This window comes from Astatotilapia calliptera, chromosome 6 (assembly GCF_964374335.1).
Source record: "Astatotilapia calliptera chromosome 6, fAstCal68.1, whole genome shotgun sequence".
In the NCBI taxonomy this organism is placed as follows: domain Eukaryota; kingdom Metazoa; phylum Chordata; class Actinopteri; order Cichliformes; family Cichlidae; genus Astatotilapia; species Astatotilapia calliptera.
In genome coordinates, this window is record NC_137427.1 from 23,588,028 (window position 1) to 23,611,261 (window position 23,234).

Consider the following 23,234-nt stretch of genomic DNA (forward strand, 5'->3'; position numbering starts at 1 on the left):
TTTATATCCAATTCTGACCCTAGCATCCAAATGTTGCACCAGAAATCAAGATTTGTTAGAGCAGGCAATGTTTTTCAATTCAATTTTATACAGCGCCGAATCACAACAACAGCCACCTCAAGATGATTTATATTGTAAGTTAGACCCTACAATAATACATACAGACAAAATCCCAACAATCATATGACCCCTATGATTAAGCACTTTGGCGACAGTGAGAAGGAAAAACTCCCTTTTTAACAGGAAGAAACCTCCAGCAGAACCAGTCTCAGGGAGGGGCGGCCATCTACCGCGACTGGATGGGGTCAGAGAAGGAAGACAGGACAAAGTCATGCTGTGGAAGAGAGCCAGAGATTGTAAAATACTACCCAATCTACTTATTGTTGCCTTCCTATCAGCTGGAGACAGTCTGGCTATTCTCATCTGACCTCAAAACACTTTCACTCAGAGAACCGCTGCTCACTGGGTTACACAGTTTTGTGCAGGAAAATCCCAGCAGACCAGCACTATCTGCAATATTCAGACCACGTTCAGTCACTTGGACTTTATCAGGTTGTTTTCACCATGACTACATATCTAAATGCTTTGAGTTGGTGCCATGTGATTGGATTATTAGACATTTGTATTAACAAGCTAAGTATATCTAATAAAGTGGCCATAATGGCTTTGTTCACCTTATGGTGATGGATACATCACACCCAGTATTTCCCACCACAAACAACGCTTACCTTTTATAGAGAGGACTACATGTTTTTGTGCACTTAAGTGCAGCCTCACCCAAGGCCACTTCAGAAGAACCTACAGCCATGTTTTTGGACACAGACAAGCCTCAGCAGCAGATCCCAACCCTTCCAACCACTGTACCACCACAGCAGCCAGGCGGACTGGTATCTTTTCATACAAAGACAAGACAAAGGGGATTTCTGAAATTCCAAATTATTTGGTTTTTATTTGAAAGGTGTATAAAGGTAAATCAAACTCAGAGTGCATGTAATGTAATGTAAAAGAATAAAAGCAGCAATCCCGCAGTAATTTAAAAATACAATAATTCCCTGATCTGAGTTTTGAACAACAAAGAAAAAAAAAAAAAAACAGCTTTCAGTGGCTTTCACTTCATTCCCTTTTTGAAGAGGAAAAAAAGTCTGTGAATTTGGAATCATGTGGAATCAGTGAGGTAGAGAAACCCGAAGTTAATGTGCTGATAAAAAACATGCTAAAATAATTCAGCAAAATGCACAAAAACACACATCATTGATATTATTTCCCAAATTTAACCACTTTTCATAGTTTAAAAAAAAAAAAGAAAGATTGTTGAGGTGACCCAACAAGTGCTAAATCAATGAGTCTAAATGTGCAAATAGATCCCTTTTGTGCAGCGGAGAGTTTTCTTATCGTCACAGTAAATCCTCTTTAACAACTGTGCTGTTTGTAGTCAGACTGGACTGTTGCATTGAGGATGGGGGTGTTGGTGAACTCCACAGTGCACGCTTTAGAGCCGCAGAGAGCCCCTTCAAGCTCCAGGACGGTCACATTGTTTGGTGCAGCTGTACTGAGGATGTTAGCAGGGACAAAAAGTGTCATCTGAGGCCCTCGAGTCGGCCAGTAACGTCCTACATTAAAGCCGTTTATCCAGATCTGTCCCTGAAAAACACAAAATCACAAAGACAAGCTACTTAGCCCATTTTTCATCAAAATAAAATTAAATAATTAACAAAAATTAAAAATATCTTGTGTATCTATCTAGATGTCAAAGGTCTAATACACCACCTGGTCCTAAAAAATTGTACACAATAATTTCATTTACCAGGATGCAACTAAAAATGAATATTCAGTCTGTATACAGTCACATAAACACATGTACTTTGAGGTCAAACTGTCACCTTCTATCCAGCAGACCCTCTAAAACCAAAAATATTAAATGCATAAGAACATTCAGCAGAGAAAAGCAAAACCTGTCTTTTGACAAGTTAGCACCAGTGCGTGCTATAAAACATGTCACATGCCTTTCTCCAACTGCTCAGCTTGATGTAGGTGTCCTGAGGGAGGTCTGGGATGCCGTCGGGTATCACGAAGCTTCCCCCGTAGAAAGCTGGAGGGGAGAGATCAGCTGGCTGAGGTGGATCAAAAAGTGCAGGCTCTTTTTCTCCGAGGAGGCCCTTCATGACTGCTTCATCAATACTGAGACTGTACATGGTCCAGTCGGTGAGAAGGTCCGCCCCCAGGGTCAGATTAGACACCAAGCCCTGTGATAAGAGAAGAGAAGATCTCACGGGACTGTTTTTTTAAACAGCTAACAATAATAATAATAATAATAATAGATAAACAGAAAATAGTTTTGTTTGTGTGTCAATTATTATGTTTTATTATCTGATCTCTGATTGATGAAACTCTGAAGAACCAAAAAAAACCCTACATGAACCTCTGGACAATTTTTACAAAAGTGACCAAATTCCGCATGACCATAGACCTGGGATACTTACACAAACACTAAAATGTCCAAAGGACAAACATCAGCACGACATGTTGTAGCACAGAAACAAACCTTGAAATCGTTGATCTGTTTTCCGTAGTTTACTCGGCCCATGTTCTCCACCAGTATGTCCACCTGACTTCGAGCCTTCCCGGTTACATTGATGCTTAAGACTTTATCCCTTTCAAGAATTCCTACAGCCAGCTTGAGAAGAAATAAAAAAAAATCTGTAAAAAAAATCCAGATTATAGCAGAAATAATCACATTTTCTTGATCAGTGCAAAGCAGTTTTTGGGGAAAAAGTGGAGATTATATCAAGTTTAAAAGCTTAACCTGTTTTGTTTACTAATCTATCTTATTATACTACCTGTAGTTTTAGACTTAAATGAAAATGTAAGAAAGATTAAGAACCACGAGGAGGTAACGGAAATGGCACTTTTAAAATATTATTTTCAAAATAATAATAACAAAAAACCCCACACCAAGTATCACATCTGAAAAAGATTTTAAAGGAAATTTGAGGGAAAACTAAACATCTAGAGCTCCTTTTTCTTTTCTTTTAATTTCAGTTCTTTTGAGATGAAGGAAGAAGAATCCAGATGCAAAAAAAATAAATAAAAAAATAAAACCTACTCAGTGAAAAAGGAGAGAATGATTTAAAGGTCTAATATATATATTAGGGGTGCAACGATATTCGTATCGATATTGAACCGTTCGATACAGTGCTTTCGGTTCGGTACGCATATGTATCGAACAATACAAAATTTTTGATTTATTTTATCAACTTTCCTTCTGACGATGCTGTCTGTGTTGAGCGCTCAGTGAATCTGCGTTCGACTACTCCGCCTAGGCTCGACAGTGCAGCCTAGGCGGAGTAGTCGAACGCAGATTCACTGAGCGCTCAACACAGACAGCATCGTCAGAAGGAAGAGCGCAGGGCATTCAGATCTGGCGTTTGGAATTATTTTGGTTTTCATGTGACGTATGACCCTGAAGGTAAGCGAGTCATGGACTAAAGTAAAACAGTATGTTTGCCATGCAATGCTCAATTACATGGGTGGGAGCTAGTGTGTTAACGCAGTTAGCTCGTTAACATGTTGGCCATCTAGCCCCATGCACGGGGCGATCGGCGGTAGCTCGTTAACGGAGATTTGCCGTGTTGTGGCGTTAAGGTCATTTCAACGAGATTAACCTGAAAGCACTAGTGGGAACACAACGAATATGACTGCACATTTACGCCGACATCATCCTAGTGCAAAGACAAGTGGAAGCAGAAAAAAACAAGCAAGCATGCTACTAACTTTAGCCGAGTCATTTAGACAGCTGTTGGCACATGATTCTCCTTATGCTGCTGAGAATATAGCCCAGAAGAAGCGGATAGTATAGCTTTTATTTTGGAAAGAGACATTTCTCTGTAATAAACTCTCTTTTCCAAAGATGAGTGATTCCTCAATCAGATACAGGGCTCGCAATATCGCTAGCCCGACGTCCCGGGGCTAGCGATCTTTTCAGTCGGGCTACCAAAATCTATCTCTTCCCTGCCCGTCGGGCTATTGTAGGAAAAATATATGTCAATGCTTTTGCATTCTTTCGGAAATGTAGCTGGGTAATTATGTCATTGGCATCGGTGAGCCACTGTCAATATGTGACATATTGAAATCGCGTTTGAATTTGCGCTTGTTTTTTTGCTTTCACTTTGCAATCGTGCGAACTGTGTATAGAGAGCGACAGCACTGATCTGTGAGTGATGATAATTTGTGCACCAATTCCTCTGACATCGTCTTATTAATTGTTAGCTTACTATGCAAACATGACAAGTGAAATCTCCCGCAGCAAGCTTAAACATGTGAGAGGTTGATCGCGCAGAGAATCGCTGAGCTTATGTGAGTGCGTGTGTAAAAGCAGCAGGATATATATTTGACTACGATGACCTGGATGACTGAGAACCTTCACAGACAGATATATATTTTAGTTCTGCTGAGCCAAATAAGACAGGTCAGGGTGAAGAAGTGACAGCCAAAGAAAAGCTTACCACAAAACGGAGAAGTTATGACAAATCAGACTATAAGGCAAAAAGAAAGTGCAGCTTTATGGTTTTATGGACAAAAGAATTTCTGTGGCTGCAATATGACGAGCTAAATAACCAGGGCTGCACATAAGTGGTCCGCAGGTGCGCATTCGCTGTCAAAATAAAAAACACGCACAAGGGTTAGGGTTAAATTTAAAAACTGTACTTTTGAGTTAAAATATATATTTATAATTTTAATAAATGACAAATTAAAAATGCATGAACATTTTTTTTGTATCGAAAAAAATATCGAACCGTGACACCAAAGTATCGAACCGAACCGTGAATTTTGTGTATCGTTGCACCCCTAAAATAATATATATATATATATATATATATATACACATACACATACACACACACATATATATAGCCCACCGATGCCTTCTTGTTCCAGTAGCCCACTTTTCATCAGGGTGCCCTGGTTCCTCAACACCTGACGCGGACCTTGTTGATCCGGGCGACGTCCGAGCCGGCATGCCTTCATATTTATCTGTCTCGCTCATGTCTGCGGTAGGCTTGCTTAGCATAGGGGGTCTAGCCTTAGGACCCTTACTGGATACAGACACCCTAGGCAGGAATCGAACTTGCGATCCTCTGTTCCAAAGGCGTGTAGTCTAACCACTACACTATCCAGCTGCTTGAAACCTGTATCCCCCGTAGTCGGTTACCAAGATTACGTGAAGTACCCTCAGAAGGTCTGCTAGATGATGTTAATGCAGCACTACGGACGATACCTACAACCACGATTACCGACACTAACAAGCTGATCTACAATACGGCAGCAGTGATCAGTGAGATGCTTGGCTACAAGTTGAACAGCCACAAGGGGCAGTACCCTCCATGGAGAAGGAGGCTAGAGGGCAAGATCAAAGTAGGAGGGAGGTTAGCCAACTAATGGAGTTGCAGAAAGGTGCGACACAGAAGGTGCATAAGAAATACAGCAAGCTGTCCATACCTGAGGCCTTGGAAACTGCCAAGCAAAGACTCACAGCCTTGGCCAGCCGCTTGAGGAGGTACACCAGAGAGATAGAAGGCAGGAGAATAAACCAGCTGTTCTCCACAGAACCAGCAAAGGTGTACTCTCAGTGGCAAGGGAACAATAATAATAATAAGAGAACAGCACCACCAAGGCTGGAGACGGAGCAATACTGGAAGAGCATATGGGAGAAGGACGCAACCCATAACGGCAATGCTCAGTGGCTAGTGGATCTGAGGGCAGACCACAGCGACCTCCCTGAACAGGGTCCAGTAACCATCACAGTGGCAGACATCCAAGAAAGGGTCTCCAGTATGAAGAGTTGGACAGCACCAGGGCCCGACATGGTTCACGCCTACTGGCTGAAGAAGCTGACTGCACTCCACGAGCGTCTGGCAGCACAAATGAACCAGCTGCTAGTTAACGGGAGACACCCGGAATGGCTAACCGAAGGTCGGACGGTCCTGATCCCCAAGGACCCCAAGAAGGGACCGGTCCCCTCCAACTACCGACCAATAACCTGCCTCAGTACTACATGGAAGCTCCTGTCAGGCATCATATCGGCTAAGATGAACAGGCACATGGGTCAATACATGAGCGGGACACAGAAAGGGATTGGCAAGAATACCAGAGGCGCAAAACACTAGCTACTGGTAGACAGAACAATCAGCCGAGACTGCAAGACCAGACTGACCAACCTGTGCACTGCCTGGATTGATTACAAGAAGGCCTATGACTCAATGCCCCACAGCTGGATACTGGAATGCCTAGAATTGTACAAGATCAATGGGACCCTAAGAGCCTTCATCAGGAACTCAATGGGGATGTGGCGTACAACACTAGAGGCCAACTCCAAGCCCATAGTACAAGTCACCATCAAGTGCGGGATCTACCAAGGAGATGCTCTGTCCCCACTGCTGTTCTGCATAGGCCTGAACCCCCTCAGTGAGATCATTAACAAGACTGGCTACGGATACCGACTACGGAACGGAGCAGTTGTCAGCCACCTCCTGTACATGGATGACATCAAGCTGTATGCCAAGAGTGAACGAGACATCGATTCACTGATCCACACTACCAGGCTATACAGCAATGACATTGGAATGTCATTCGGACTGGAGAAGTGTAGTCGGATGGTAACAAAGAGAGGGAAGGTAGTCATAACTGAGGGGATTGAACTACCAGGAGGCAACATTGCAGACATAGAGGACAGTTACAAGTACCTGGGGATCCCGCAGGCGAATGGGAACCATGAAGAGGCCACTAGAAAAGCTGCAACCACCAAGTACCTGCAGAGGGTCAGGCAAGTCCTGAGGAGTCAGCTGAATGGTAAGAACAAGATCCGGGCCATCAACACGTACGCCCTGCCCGTGATCAGGTACCCTGCTGGGGTAATAGGCTGGCCAAAGGAGGAGATAGAAGCCACTGACATAAAGACAAGAAAGCTCCTTACCATGCATGGAGGGTTTCACCCCAAGTCCAGCACCCTGAGGCTGTACGCTAAGCGGAAGGAAGGGGGCCGGGGACTGGTGAGTGTCAGCACCACAGTCCAGGATGAGACAACGAACATCCAAGAATACATTGGGAAGATGGCCCCAACTGACCGAGTGCTCAGTGAATACCTCAGGCAGCAGAAACCCAAGAAAGAGGAGGGAGACAAGGAACCATCATGGAAGGACAGGCCCCTGCACGGTATGTACCACCGGCAGATAGAGGAGGTGGCTGACTAAATACTTTTTTGCCCCACTGTGTGTGTGTGTTATATATATATATATATATATATATATATATATATATATATATATATATATATATATATATATATATATATATATATATATATATATATATATATATATATATATATATATATATATATATATATATATATATATATATATATATATATATATATATATATATATATATATATACACACATATATATATATATATATATATATATATATATATATAAATAAAGTTCAGTTAATAAACTGAACTAATAAAGACGAAATGACTTTATTAGTTCTACCTTAATTGTGGAATATCTCTTTTTTATTTATCCTGCTGTTGTTTGGCAGTAAAGTGTGCCGTCCTTGTCGTGTCATTGTATGCGGTTGTACTTTGTGCTTATTGCAGATCAGTTCTTTTCAGTGTTTCATTTCTGTTTTCATCTTTTGTAACATATCCAGCTGCATCTTTAATGATTTTATTATGATTTTTTTTCTTGTTTTATCCACAGCGGTTACTGCAAAAAAAATTATGGGTTTTGATGCAAAAGACATCGAAGTTTGTTAATGAATAAATAAGTGACTTACTAAACATGAACACAGGAGCCTAATCAAAAAAAACAAGACAACAACTTAATGAAAGCAAAAGTTGTGTAAGTTTAATGATGCATACGTTTGGCTTCCACCGAAATATTTAAGAACAACAGCTAGTCTAAACTTGAACTGACTGAGCGAACTGTGATAAAGTCTGGCTTCATATGAAGAAGAACCTCCACCTAACATCTGATACTCACCCCGTCCACTGACACGTATGCTCTGTCATGGACCCCATTCAGTGGAGATGACAGTGGAGTTGGTGTGGTGCAGTCCATGGGCAGGATGGTCCTATAAAGCATAAAACCAAAAGCCTAGAGGAGCATAAGAGACTCGTTAATGACAGTACAAAGTTATTATTGCTGATAAAACGGGAAAAACGGAACAATTACTGGTACCTGATTCAAGTCGATGAAAGTCTGAGGATGGATGCTTCTGACAGGGCCAGAGAGAGACAGTACGTCTAGGGCATCCGACACGGTCTGGAGCTGCAGGTGGCACAAGGTCAAACTTTAATCTTTAATTTTCATCAGTCCATAAGCTTCATTATCCATTTTTTAATAAAGCAATGTGAAAATCATTATTAAAGTGCTAAAAAAGTAGCTGTTTGTCAGAGATTTACAGTTAACAAACAGTCAGGTGAATAAACAACACTGAGACACTCGAGATAGTTAACGTGCTGCACGGGTGAATCTCAGACAGAGCGACACCACGAACTGCAGCATTCGTTTATTTTTATAGGTTACATCGTCAATATGCAAATATAATCACATTTCCTGTTACGCAGGTCCTGATGCTGTCTGTGTGTAAGCTGTGTGTGTGTGTGTGTGTGTGTGTGTGTGTGTGTGTGTGTGTGTGTGTGTGTGTGTGTCACAAAGTGTGTGTGCTAATAATGTCACAGGGTGAGCTTCCTGTTTCTGCAGAGTTGGTACATTGTGTCTGGTGAAATATGTGAACATAAGTATAACATAACATTTGAAGCATAATCCAATAAAACAGTAAAAACTCTATAACACTGTTTTAATGACTTTATTAAAGGTGATGAGTATCACCCACCTTCTTCATTGTTACGGCACCATACGCATACTTTGGAGTTGTTGGTGGTATCGGCCCTTCTGGTACCTTACTGTACTGTTGGAAAAATGCAAGTTTGTCAAAATGGCTTATACAAGAAAACCATACTCAAAAGAAACAATGAATTACTTATTGTAACTACAGTTAGCGTATGCTAATGAAATGCTGCCAGTGTTTTATTACCTTCACAGATATTAGACACTGTAAAAGTAGAAGCTTACGCTTGTTCGTACCATTTTGATCACCTCTCGGATGGCAAAATATTTCTCTGTGAGGTCTCCGGCTTCTGTGAGCGGAGCATCGTAGTCATAGCTTGTTGGCTGTGCAGCGTATGGCATATTGGCCCCTGAGGGTATTAAGTGACAGTCAGACAAAAGGCAGTGTTTTGTCAGAAGTCATGTGAAACAATCATCATCTCAGCAGATCAGTTTGTCAAAGTGGACTCACCATTCCAGTATCCAAAGTTGGTTCCTCCTATGAACATGTACCTGTGTGAGGAGGAAGGAAGGTGAGTACCGGTATATAAGCTAAAATATGCACCTGCTGTATTTGCAAATGTAGAGCAATTAGCTAGTATCCAATTATTTTACATAGCAATGTGTATATTCTTACAATAATTTAGCCCATTTCAATCACTGTTTGCCATAGTTGCAAACTCAAGATGGAAATGTTCAAGTGTGGATTTAAGATCAGACTCATTATTAATCACACACTACACAGAGTAATAATGTTTTACAGATCTGCTTCTTTTCACCTGCTCCCTGTAGATGTCACCTAAGAAGCTCATATGCCTCTTTGTTACCGTTATTCACAACTGTGTTGTCAAAGGAGATGTCTTTTTTTTTTATTGTAGAAGAAACATTTGGCTGAAACTTTTTGATCACACCACCCTGACACACTGTGGAAATGTAGAATGGTGTATAAACACAAGAGAATGAAAAAGGTAAATGAAGGAGAAATGCAAAGTGCATTATGGGATGGGGTGGTAGATCGGTACCAAAGATTTTTGTCACTTAAGCCTGTTGCAAGGTTGTTGCTAGGAACAGCTAATTTAATGTTTGTGTGGCAGTTGTAAAATTAAAACGATACAATACCAGTGCATAAATCATTTTAGCATCTTGCTAAGTGGCTGCTAAGCAACATGATGCTGCCATAATGTCTGATAGATAAGAACCTTCTATCATTTACCTGTGCACCATGTTTGGCCAATCACTGTATTAGGTGGCAGTTGTAGCAGTGGATTGATCCCTGGAGGCATCACTTCACCAATACATTTCTAGCTTTAGATGATACAGCCCTTCACTGTCTCTAACAATCAGTCTCTGAGATCCATAAACTCACAAGTTGACGTTTGCTCCCATGAGCAGCATCTCGCTGAGGACCTTAGCCACTCGAGTGGGCGACACAACCGAGTGATGTGATCCCCAGTGGTCCAGCCATCCAGTGTAAAATTCAGAGTTCACCTGTGAATTAAAAACAGCACCGTGAGCACCTAAAGAGAAAACGTACCATGCTGTGAGAACATTGTGAGGGCGACCCTTACCAAAGGCCCGTGAGGTTGAACTTGTCTCTGTGCTTTAAAGGCAGCAGTAACATTAGCACCTAGCAAAAGGAAGAGACAATAATAATCATGCATTTGTTTTTGCTACTTCCCTGTGAATGACTAATGAAATGTGACAAGGAGTCAGTGCAGAAAAAAAACAAGAAGTTTTCAGCTTAGAGTGTTCACCTCACTCTGCATTTTACCGTTGACAGATACCTACCCGGCCCAAAATCCACAGTGGCATAGAGGTCTTGTATTGAGCCACACTTGAGGTAGCCCAGCCCAGCCCCATCTGTAGTGAACAGCACCACCTCATCACCCAGGTAAGAGCGGAACAGCTTGGACAGGTGACGCATGTAGTTGTAGTCACAGGCAAAGTAACTGCCGTATTCATTCTCCACCTATCAAACAGGTATGTAATGATGATGTAAAACATAACAACAGCAGCTAAAGCAGGTACAAATCCAAACACCAGGAAAGTCCTGGACTCACCTGAACAGTGATGATCGGACCACCATTCTGATAGAGATACGGCTTTATCATAGGCAGCAACTTCCCCATCCATTTATCCACTGCTGCGATGTAGTCTGGAATACACAAATGACTCTGTTGCGAATTGTGCTGTATATACAATTTCTACTGGTTACATTACCATTTGCTTTTGTTTCTCACCTGAATCTGTAGAGCGCAGTACGATGTCTTTCTTTTTGAGAAGCCAGGCAGGCAGACCACCCTGGTTGGCAGAAATACACAAAAATAGATAACGTGAAATTTTAAATACACCATAAAGTCCAGTGAAACTTAAACAGCAGAAATATAACTTGCAATTCATACTAATATTAAGAAATTTTTGCTAAATGCATGTTTAAAGCTTTGAGGCATGGCATAGCATAGAAACTCAGTTTCTATTCGTTGCTAAAAAAGACAATTACTATGGGGACCACAGAGTATGTATTGCAGTAGAGGTTAATTATGAGGCGTGATGGGTTTCTGGGAATGTTATGATGCTTTGCACCAAAGGTTGGGAAGCTTTGCAATTCGGTTCATCCAGAGGGAAATATAAAATTTTACAGCGGTGTTCCGGGTCCCGAGAGGATCAACTCAACACTTGAAATTTGTTACTTATCCTTTTATCCATCAATTATTCATCAACAGTTTCTGACCAAACATTTAAATAAAAAGAAAATCACTGCTATCTGATTCATAAATTTCTGCAGATTTCAGATGAAGATGATACTAAACTGCACAGTGCTTCTGTTATAACAGCATGACTTTGCAGCCTGGATGATGAACAGGCTTGACTGCCTTCCAGACTTCTCACCATCTAAAAGCATTTAGCTTTAGTAAACCAAAAATACTGCAAAGAAGACCCCCAGGGCTGTTGAGCAGCTAGATCTGATATGAAACAAGAGCAGGACAATAGTCCTCTCCCTAAAGTTGGTCACATCAGTTCCCACATGTTTAGAGACTGTAGTTAAAAGAACAAGGGATGCTACAGAGTGGTAAACATGGCCCATCCACAACCTTTTTGAGGCATATTGATAACCTTCAAATCCAAAATTACCTTTTTTGTGCTCAACTGTGAATAAAAACATCACCAAATCACTGCACTATCCGGTTGTTCAGTCTGACGTCACTAGCAGTGTCTGGACCTAAACTCCGCTGCAGGTCCATATATCAAACGATCACTATGGCATTACTGAGAGTTGAAAAACTGTCTAAAGTCTTTCATCTTTAATAAAATGATCAGCGTTCTGCTCTACCAGGTGTAACAATTGAGTTTAACATCCAGGCATCCATGAAAACGGAATTTATGACATTTAACGGAGTTAGAAGTTAGCAGGGAGTTAGCTCGCTAGCTTCTATCTAAATACAATATAGCATGTCCTGACTGCGGGGTTTTGGAAACAAATTAAAACATATAGCTCTGTTATCACTTCCAGCATAAATGAAGACGGAAAACTAAACAGCAGTGACGTTTGTAGGGTTACTGAAGTTGGGCTAGCTGGTATATAATGATGTGCTAGCGACACAGCTATGTTAGCATAATATAAACAAGCTAACTTTTTTTCCACTCGATAAAAGTTAACGTGAGTGTTCTCAGTGGTCAGGAACAAATGTAATCGCATGGCAGGATGCTGTAAAAGGACCAAACTTCAGCCAGGAGAACAACTGAGATAATCCATCCACAATACGAGGTTAGTCATTCATATACTGCTGCATGGGCTGGGCTGTAGTTACATCCTAAGGTTTTAAAAACTGAGCTTAAATAAATGATTAGTGGTAATAAAAGCCGAGGGAGGTCAACAGTGATCACTGACTGTTTTTTGAGATTAAATAGAAGAAAATACATAACATTAAACATGTTAACAACACAAAAGGCATATTAAACGCAGACTACTTTAGGCCCGGAAGTAGGATTCGTCACATCATCACTTAACGACCGGATACACGGCGTCCCAGCTTTTTTGGAAACGACTGTGTAGATGACCAGGTAAGAAGCGGTTAAGGCTGATGGAGGGATTAGACTCTCCACATTATTAATAAAAGGCAAGTGCATGTTTTAAGTGTCCTGTAATAGTTTATTATAAAAACACAGTCAACAAACACTTTCACTCACCATGTCCCACTCTGCACATATGTACGGTCCTGGCCGGAGGATGACCAGCAAACCGATGTCCTGCGCCAGCTTAAGGAAATGCTCCAAATCTCTGTCTCCACTGAAGTTGTACAAGCCTGGAAGCGCTTCATGGTAGTTCCAGGGAATGTACCTGCAAAGTGACTGAAACGTCAGTGTCATCCAAACAAACAGGAAACCTGTCAGATGTGTTTGTGCTTTCATTAACATGAAGCTTTAAATCAAATCATACATCCTTAGTTCTATAACTATTTTGTCATGATTGCGCCATAAATTAATTTGGATTCACTAACATGTAATCTATTTACAGTTTAGTTTATAGAGCATCATAGTGCTAAGATTATGTGTTTGTTTGCATCAACAGAGCAAAACTGCCACAGTTATTAACTTATAAGCTGAGTTCATTCGCTTCAGTTTCCACATCAGTTCCACAGATATGTGAAGATTACAGAGAGTGAGAGGAAGTAAGCCTACGTCTGGATGGCGTTCAGGCCTGCCATGTACATCTTGAGCAGCCGATCTTTCCAGTAGACTCTGGGTATCCTGTTATAATGGATACTTCCTGATATGTATTGAAACTTCTCCCCATCTTTACGGAAGCAGTCATGCTGGTAGTCCACAGTGAATGAAGGAGATTCCCCGAGCTGCAGACAGATCACAACACAACAGATTCACATCTGAATCTTTTTTCCCCTTTTTTTTTTCATATTTGTCACACTTAGATGTTTCATATCATTTTACAATTAGACATGGATAACCCAGCCACATACAAAATATTCATTTTAAATGATCATTTAATTTCTTAAGGGAAAAAAGTCATCTAAACCTACCTGGCGCTGTGTGAAAAAAGCTATTGCTCCCTAAACATAATAACTGGTTGGGCCAATCTTAGCACTAACAGCTATAATCAAGCATTTGCGATACCTGGCAACATCACTGTGGAGGAATTCGGCCCGCTCTCCTTTACAAAATTGTTTTAAATCACACACATTGGAGGATTTTCGAGCATGAACAGCCTGTTTAGGGTTGTGCCAAAGACTCTCAGTCGGACTGAAGTCCAAACTTTGACTTAGCTCAACAAAAGAAACCTTCATTTCTTTTTGTTGAGCCATTCAGAATTACTGGTGTGTTTCAGATCACTGTTCTGCTATGTAACTCCGGTGAGCTCGAGCTTCAGATATTCTCCTTCAGAATTTGCTGGTTGAGAGCAGAATTCATGTTTCTGTCAATTACAGCAAGTTGTTCAGGGTCTGAAGCAGCAAATCAGCCCCAGAACATAACAATAACACCACCATGTTTGACTGCTGGTATTATGTTCTTTTTATGCAGACCTTCCAAAAAGTTCAGATTTTGTGTCATCAATCCACAGAATATTTCCCCCAAAGTCTCGGGGATCATCAACATGGTTTTTCAAATGTGTGCCTTTGTGTTCTATGTGTTGGTGGTTTTCTCCTTGAACTCTCCCATGGATGCCATTTTTGCCCAGTCTCTTTCTTATTTATGGGGCGATCGTGGCTCAAGAGTTGGGAGTTCGCCTTGTAATCGGAAGGTTGTCAGTTCGAGCCCCGGCTTGGACAGTCTTGGTCGTTGTGTCCTTGGGCAAGACACTTCACCCGTTGCTTACTGGTGGTGCTCAGTGGCGCCAGTGTTCGGCAGCCTCGCCTCTGTCAGTGCACCCCAGGGTGGCTGTGTAGCTTGCCATCACCAGTGCGTGAATGTGTGGATGATTGGATGTGTAAAGCACTTTGGGGTCCTTAGGGACTATTAAAGCGCTATACAAATACAGGCCATTTTATTTCTTATTCTTGAATCATGAACTTCACTGAGGAAAGTGAGACCTGCAGTTCATTTGATCTTGTTCTGGGTTCTTCTGCGACCCCCTTCATGAGCTGCTGATGCGAGGCCGTACACTCCTGGGAAAGTTCACCACTGTTCCACGTTTTCTCCTTTTGTGAATAAAGGCTCTCACAGTGCTTCACTGGAGTTTATGTGTTTCTTTAGATTGTCCCATGATGTGTTACTTTTGGAGATTGTCAGACTGGTTCTGTTTAAGTGATTTCTTGAATCAGCAGGCCTGGCAGTAATCAGGCTTAAGTGTGGCTAATGAGTCTGTGTATATTCATAATTTGAGAACGAAGGACATTAACTTTTTCACATAGTGCCAGGTACATGTGGATAACTTTTGTTTGTTTGTTAAAAAATGAAATGATCAGTTAAAAACTACATTTTGTATTTACTCAGCTTATCTTTGTCTAACATTACAAATGTGTTTAATGATCTGAAACATGTACGTGTGACAAATATGCCAAAATATAAGCAAACCAGGAAGCGCTGTTTCTTAGCGCTGTATATTGCAGTGGTCATAATTTAGCAAGTTCGTGTTTTTATGGCACAGGGCTGACATCTCAGGTGATCTCAGGATGTCTCAGTAAAAGATGTCTCATTAAGATCCTGTAGTTATCCCAACATGGTTTTAAATGTTTCAGCTCTGCTAGACATTCCAGTGTAACCTATCGACCATTCATCTTTATAGTCTAAAACTCTGACAAACAACAACCGATACATGAGCCTGACACTACTGATGTTAAAAACCTTTATGATCTCACATCACAGCACCCAATTTCATGTTCGTGTAATGAGGCTGCAGAGTATGCACCAGACAAGTTTAAAACTTTATCTTTAAAAGCGTAGTCTACTCACTGATCGTCCAAAGAGCATCAGCAGAAGCAGCACGCTGCCAGTTTTGAGCACCAACATGATTACGAGTCTTCTCAGGAGTCCTGCTGCTCTGTTTCAGGCTCGGAGCGCATCCAAAGTTACCAAAACATGCAGAATTTATCTGAACACGGTCGGCGACAGACCTTACGTCCCTGGATCTACTGCGCGTGAGTCGTTTCATTTGGGCTCGCGGAAGTGAAATCATGTGATATGCTGGTGGAGTGTGGACGCTTTTACATCAGCAGAGGGCAGTGTTGAGCTTTTTATTCAAAGGGTTTGAAATAATGGCAGTCACTGTTTTGAACTATGGGATAGAAGCCTTTTTTTTAAATGTACAATCTGACAGTATAGAGTAAAAATACAATATACAGCAGAAGGAAATATGGGTAAGAGAACGACAATGTATTAAATCCGCAATATTTTTATGTCTGGAAATCATGAGAGAGGTGAGGAACAGATGGTCTGGACCTGTGCGGAGGAGGGACAATGAATATACTGGATGAAGGATGTTGAATAAGGAGCTGCCAGGCAGGAGGAAAAGAGGACGTCCTAGTTTTATTTATTTATTTTTATTATTATTTTTTAAAATATTATTATTATTGTGCCGTATGGTGGCGTATGGACGCTTTTAAGCCAGCAGGTGGCAGTGTTGGGCCTTTTATTTAAGGCACTGAAGACGTTTTTTTTTTTTTTTTTAAATATTCACAATGTAACATTTTACTTTAAAAGGTGTGTCAAGTAAGCTGTTTCATTTGGACTGTGTGTGTGTGTGTGTGTGTGTGTGTGTGTGTGTGTGTGTGTGTGTGTGTGTGTGTGTGTGTGTGTGTGTGTGTGTGTTTTAGTTACCTGCATTTTTCTCTACTAAGTAAAACCCAAGCAGATGAACCTATGAGGGACACTGTGGGGTGGCCTACAGATACTTGGCCTTGTCCTCGGTGTGAGCAGGGACACTGTGTGAGAAAACTGTTTGGATGTGGTTTAACTAGAGATAAGAATGTGGAGATAAAGACTTTGTGCAAGTTTTGAGAATTTTGTTAAAAAATAAAAACAGTGGAGGTTCACCTCTGACAGGTGAGATCCCACCCTGAAAAACTTTAGAACAAAGTCAGGCAGTACAGTCACGAGTTCTTGGCCCTAAAGTTTTTACACCAATTGGTCAGGCACAGTCTAATTCTACTTAAAGCTTTGATCTTATCGCAGTTAAAACAAAATATTGAATTCTTTATAAGCAATATAATTATACAGAAGGCTGATGAGCCTATGAGCGGTGGGATGGCCATGTGTGTGGAGGGAAAACAAGTTCAGGTTCCCCTGTGATGGGCAAGATTCCCCTACAAAACAACACCCATGAACACTTGAAAACACTTGGCCTGTTTTCTGCTGTGAGCAGTAACATGTGCAACAGTCTATCTTCTGGGACCTTGCAAAAAAAAATAAAAAATAAAAAGCTTTCAAATTTACAGCAGATAGAAGTGAGAGGGGGCAGAGCTGTGCTATTTAAGAAGGCTTTGGTACGCTTTGACGTGGATTGACTTTATTGATGCCCGGGGCTTGGAGTGGCAACTTCTAATATGCTTTTTTCAGGTGATGCATCCTTATGCTGAAAAATACTGACAGTTAGTGTACCAGAGACTTGGATCAAATACAATTATTAAATTAAATTACAATTACAACAGCAAATTAAATTACAACAAGCAAACCTGTCTCAGTGTTCCTGTCAGTACCTGGTTAATAATCGATTAACATGCCCTTTATGGTTGGATTAGACAGAAAGGAAGCTTTGGGAAGGTCTAAAAAGGTGAAAGGTCAAATCATGTCATAGTTTCCTGTCCTCCAGGTGCAGTTCTGTTGTCTAGCTCTATAAGTTGCATGCATGTTCTTTTCCAGGAGTCGGTGTGGTCGAGGGAAGACTCAAGCAGGCAAACCTGTTTCGCATTTCCACATACTGACAGCACTTTCCTGTCCCAATTCCTCAGTCTCATCGGAGACTCCTCTGTTCTGGAAGGTTAACTGCAAGCCTTACCCTCCCAGTTCCTATGGAAATACTTGTCTGAATCCATGTTTTGGTAACACTTACCTGAGGGAAGTCCTGGTCCTTGGAAAACTGCTTGTGAACATTGTGTGCTGTTGCACATTCCTGAAACTGTTCACTGAAACCTGTTAAATGGTTCAGCTGTCTCCCGTCACTGTGGATCTTGGGTAACACCTAAACACTAACACACTTTGCCAGGATAGTGATGAAGTCACTCTGGCATTAAAGTCAGACTCTTCCATCAGGGTCTGAAGGGTGACTAAATGTAATCACATCAATGAAGGAAGAGGATTTTTAGTTAAGAAAAAATGTTTTCACATCTCCCACAGTTAAGGCTCGGCTAAGGTTAAATGGCATGACTGAGGTCTCAGTTTTAATATCTGCTTCTAATAACTTCTGGTATTTATACCTGTCATAACTGCACTATGAAATATAAAAATACAACAAATCAAAAAAGGGGGTTGCAAGCTTTACTACTTGCATGGGTGTGATGTGATGAATCCAAACAAAGCCCTATTCCTTCTTTTTAAACTAAATTTGCTGCCCTTAAGGAAAAAAAAGTGTAAAATTGTTAGCTTATTTAACTTATTCAGTTGCATTTCTGAAAATTAAATCAGTAATAAGTTTGTAAATCGGGATCAGGTTGAGATCAGTGAAGCGCAAACTGATTCTGAGGGTTCAAATCTTTAAGGACCTCTACTGGTCTTTTTGGCCTCAACCCAAAAAGCTCAAAAAGGCCTCACAGCAGCTACTTACATTACTGAGGTTTACATGACATTTGATTTGAAATCCCCCTGTTTTAAATTTAGTAAAATATGAAACAAATTAAAGTTTACATATGAAGTCGGCCTATGAGGTTCTTCAGCCTTCATCAAATACTTTGACCACTTTCCTCTTGTTTGTATTTTAGCGTCATTTCAGGATCTTTCTCTCTGTGTTCTGTGGTTCACTTCCAGCAACCTCGCCTTAATAAGACATGCAACCAAAGACACTGACTTCTCAAATTTGATTGTGGCTGTAAAGAAAGAAGACACCCAAAATCCAAGTGTGTTTAATTAGTGTATATGTGAACTGTGACAAGCTAAATTCACTCACTATCTAACTCTAGAGGTATCTCTGAGACTGACTCACTGATGGAGCTAACTAAGCTACACATTGATGGTGTCACATTTATATGAGCATTATTACAAAGAGCAAACACCACAGTTTTCATGATAAAAGCTAAAGCCAAACAATGGCGCTCCTTAGAGGAAGTTCAAATTTGTAGTTTGCCCTCCAGAACTGGAGGTGGCGGTAATGTGAAGCCATGTTGTTTATCGTCGACACCGGAAATAACGCGACGTACACAACGCTGGGAGAGCTCACACGTGGAAACAGAAGTACGGTTTAGTAATGAGCTGTTACTTTATTTAAAAATATGCCAAAAAGAGGAAAACCCGTGTCAGAAGAGAAAGCCGCCGATGAGGCGGAACCGGGAGCGGAGCAGGTCCAGGAACCACCGGCGGAGGGCAGACGGACCCGCAGCGGCCGCACGTTCCGGACTCCAGCACCGGTGCTCGGCTCTGAAGCCCCGGTGAGGACTCCCAGCCGGAGGAGCAGGAGGTCAGTCCTCCAGGAGCTACCGGTAGAGGTGGAGGAAACAAATACAGAGGAGAAACCTGTGAGTCCGGCCGAGGACAGGTCCAGCATGCCAGCGGAACCAGAGCCCTGTCCCGGGGCAGAGCAGCCGACACCGGAACCAGCTGAGCCACAGACAGTGACTCCAGCGGCGGATACAGAAAACAAATCCACAGTTAACGGCAGCGGAGACGCTCCTCTGTCCAGACCTGTTCCAGCAGAGCCGGTCCCGAAGAAGCCTCACCTAGCTCCCAGTGAGAAGCCCCGCCCGGCCATTCCTCTGGGAAAACCGAAATCTGGAAGAGTGTGGAAGGACCGGAGCAAGGCGAGGTGAGGACGATTATTATTATTATTATTATAAAGTACTGTATGTGAATGAAAAGTACGTACATGGCAGTTAATGAGGATGGTGATGAGAGTTCTTGGTAATAAGGTTTCGTTTATAATGAGATGTCTTGTACAGATCGCCCTAAAGTTTGTTGGTAAAACTTTAGTGTGAACCTTTTTTGTCTTCTAAGGTTTTCAGCTTTAGTGAGAGACAAACAATTGTGCTCCTCTTGGGAAAAGAAGATGGAGGCCAAGCGGGAGAAGGCACTGGTGAAGCAGTATTCTTTGCAGCTTAAGGATGAGAAAGCTCGGCAGAAGGAGGTAAGGAGGCAGGCTGTGTGAGTGATGCAGGTCTGCTTGACCATTGTGTTGTCAACGCTTTGCACCTCACTTGTTTTTGTGTTTTTGCCTGTTTTAATAGGAAAAGAGGAAAAGAAGAGAAGAAAACTTAAAACGTCGAGAAGAGAACGAACGCAAAGCTGAGATCGTTCAAGTGGTATGTCGACTTGTCTCCAGCTAAAAGAAATACTGGCATATTCTTCAGTCCCTCGTGTGTCAATGCTTTCTCGGTTTATTGTAATATTCCAATCAGCTCATATTTGACTTTTATGTCTCATTTGTTTCTCAGATCCGGAATACGTCAAAGATCAAGAGGATGAAGAAGAAACATCTCAGAAAGATTGAGAAGCGAGACACGCTGGCTCTGCTGCAGAAGTCACAGAAGCAGAGCGGCAAACCCACAAAGAAACAGAAGAACTCTGACCAAGATTTAACTTAAAGTCCAGAAATAAATGTGATCAAATTTATCTGTTCTGGATTTTGACTCATTCTTGTCTTCCACTCATTTATTTATTAAAACTTCACTGAGGCTGAGGGGGAGCACTGGTGGCTGACAGTATTTTTATATCACTACAAACTCATTTCAGTGCAACTATAATAATGCTGGTTTTATATTTGTGAAACTGTGTTTGATGATTAATGGGCTGTGAACTGATGGTTTATTCAGAACTTCAGAAATGGGAGTCTGAGATCATTTATGAGCAGATTGTCCTCCAAAAGTACATTTTTGAACTATAAAAGCATCGCGTTCTTAAGATTTAAAGTCTTGCTAGTACTGAGTTTGACCCCCTTTTTGCCTTCAGAGCTGTTTTAATTCATGGCGTAGATTCAACAAGCTGCTTGAAACATTTCGTCAGAGATTTTGGTCCATATCACTGTCATGTCCTGTGGGACGCAGCCATCTGAAGATAGGTGCACTGTAGTTTTTTTTTTTTTTTTTTAAAAGAGTCCAATTCAATCAAAAGATTTTTCTTTGTGTCTGGAGTTTTTGTTCTGGAGGAAGAAGATCTAACATGTTTTTCTCCAGACAGCCTAAGAAAAATAGAAGTTGTTTAAGTGCAGTTAAAAAATGATTATATGAATAAAGCAGAATCATCCTGCTGTAAGAGATGATGTCCACTGGATGAGTCTGTGGGACTTTTCTTCTAACCTTGGTCGTGACACGTTAACGTCACCAGTAAGTATGCATACACAAGACATGGCTTTAGCATGTTGAACACACGCCCTGCTTCTCTTCACCTGCGACCAACCCGATTCCTTTGTAATCTGTCAATAATCTCACAATCCTGGAGATGCACGCATGAACAAAGCAGTTTGTTAAACTTAGGTGACTGCTGTGAAAGGAATGGCCATCCTTCAAAGGTGTCTCTTTCATGTCATTCCTCATGTCTGCCATTCACAGTATAAAAGACGGGAAGAACTCACAGCTTGAGGCGAAGTTGCTCATCTGAGGTGCAAGAAGACTCGGCACTGAGACAAGTTCGCAACTGAGCTGAGAGAAATTAAAATACAGGAGTGTTGTAAGTAACACACTTTTAATAGGTTGTTCAGCTTTCTCTTTTAGACCGTTTGCTTGTTAGACAGTAATGTTTAAAGTCAAAATATTACAATTTTCCTTTTGGTTTTCAGGCATTACAGAGATCAAAAATGCTTCTGACCATTCTGATACAGATCCTGATCATCGGCGAGTAAAACACAGTTTCTCATTTATTCTCTTTCTGTCTCATACGGATGTTTTACTCATCAATCAGCAGCATCAGCAAATGCCCAGACAAATTCCACTGTAAATTCAACCGCTCCCACCTTTGCCACTGCCACGACTGCAACAAACATGACAAGCACAATCAGCACCGCTACTGCGAACAACACTGCAACAACATCTAACAGCACTTCAAGCAACGCCGCGGTGGCCTCTCCCACTGGGATCATGTTCATGAGCAGTCTGGCTGTGTGCTACTTCACTGTCTCACTCTTTAAGCGCCTCCTTCCTGTTTAGCTTCTTCTTGTGTTGCCTTCATCTGATCTTTGTTATTCACAGAGAGGCATCGCACACAGTGTATCCTTAAATATCAAACAGTGTAATCATGACATGAAGCACTTCTGTTGACAGGTTTTAAGATCTAGGTGATGCAAAGTGGTCACGTTTTAATAAAAGTGATCAAACCGAAAGTTTGTTGTTCTTTTCTCTTCCTTACTTTAAATATATGTTGAAATGACCTTTTTGATCACTTTGACTCAGATGGAGTTATAACACTGTAATAAAAAATCTTATTATTTCCTGAAATAATTCTGAAAATCGATTTTTATGTAATTGACATAAAGTAAGGAAGTCTACCTTCGATTATCTGAATTCAAGAAGAAAATAAATCAGATCATGGAGTCTTTTGAAGCAGATTTTAAAAACAGGATAGACAGTGGAAGACCGATCAATAGTGTGATCCCAAGAAAACCGGGACATGAGGTAAAGTGGGCCATCTTATCGCTTTAAAATTCAACAGAGAGTAATTGCAAACCATTTCAAACTGTTGCCAAAGCAACACTGGACGTTCAGCATTTAATTGATTTTGGTCTGAGGTGGCTGAGAGGACCAGGCCTAGTCCTCGATTTCACATGAGTGGGCTGATGTATCTATGCTAACTTGTCAGTTTTAGGGTTGATAATTAAAAAAGACAAACAAACATCTATCTATCAAGTAATACATCATAATCTATGTCAGGACAGCCCCTTGTTAAATAAAATACTGATATTATACTGATAAACTGCATTTTACGAAAAAGCATTTTTAGACACTGGACCAGTTTCCCATCATGGGTCAGATCAAATGAGTCGTCTATTGGAGTTTTCACAGATATTCTGATGGTTTCTCTTCTTAAAAACAATATAAAATATTTGCTAGCACTTTATAATAATGTCACACTATTAAGTATTAAATAAGGTATTAGCAAGTGCTTAGTTCATCTTTTACAGAGCATTACTCCTCCTTAGTGTGTCATTTATAAATATATAATCATAATGATGTATCTGTATTTATAAATGTCATCATAAATGATGAATGAAGCTCTTACTAGCACTTTACTAATATATTACTAGTGCTTAATAGCGT

At 41.1% G+C, this 23,234-nt stretch overlaps 2 protein-coding genes and 1 long non-coding RNA gene across 3 annotated transcripts; 2 read left to right on the plus strand and 1 right to left on the minus strand.

The window, feature by feature from the left end:
• Positions 1-920: 920 nt before the first annotated feature.
• glb1 (galactosidase, beta 1) lies at positions 921-16,013 on the minus strand. The gene is made up of 16 exons (XM_026171169.2): positions 15,799-16,013; positions 13,573-13,742; positions 13,081-13,231; positions 11,133-11,193; positions 10,953-11,047; positions 10,681-10,861; positions 10,461-10,519; positions 10,259-10,380; positions 9,365-9,405; positions 9,151-9,263; positions 8,900-8,974; positions 8,242-8,331; positions 8,044-8,157; positions 2,543-2,674; positions 2,004-2,243; positions 921-1,641 (listed from the first exon to the last, which is right to left on the minus strand). The coding sequence occupies exons 1-16, from the start codon at positions 15,853-15,855 to the stop codon at positions 1,411-1,413; spliced, it is 1,932 nt and encodes a 643-aa protein (XP_026026954.2). The 5' UTR covers positions 15,856-16,013; the 3' UTR covers positions 921-1,410.
• Positions 16,014-19,157: 3,144 nt separating this feature from the next.
• On the plus strand, positions 19,158-20,598 carry ccdc86 (coiled-coil domain containing 86). The gene is made up of 4 exons (XM_026169330.2): positions 19,158-19,795; positions 19,984-20,113; positions 20,214-20,288; positions 20,421-20,598. The coding sequence occupies exons 1-4, from the start codon at positions 19,266-19,268 to the stop codon at positions 20,568-20,570; spliced, it is 885 nt and encodes a 294-aa protein (XP_026025115.1). The 5' UTR covers positions 19,158-19,265; the 3' UTR covers positions 20,571-20,598.
• Positions 20,599-21,529: 931 nt separating this feature from the next.
• Positions 21,530-22,300, plus strand: LOC145429464 (uncharacterized). The gene is made up of 2 exons (XR_013909701.1): positions 21,530-21,651; positions 21,761-22,300. It is a non-coding gene; the product is annotated as an uncharacterized LOC145429464 (long non-coding RNA).
• Positions 22,301-23,234: the final 934 nt, after the last annotated feature.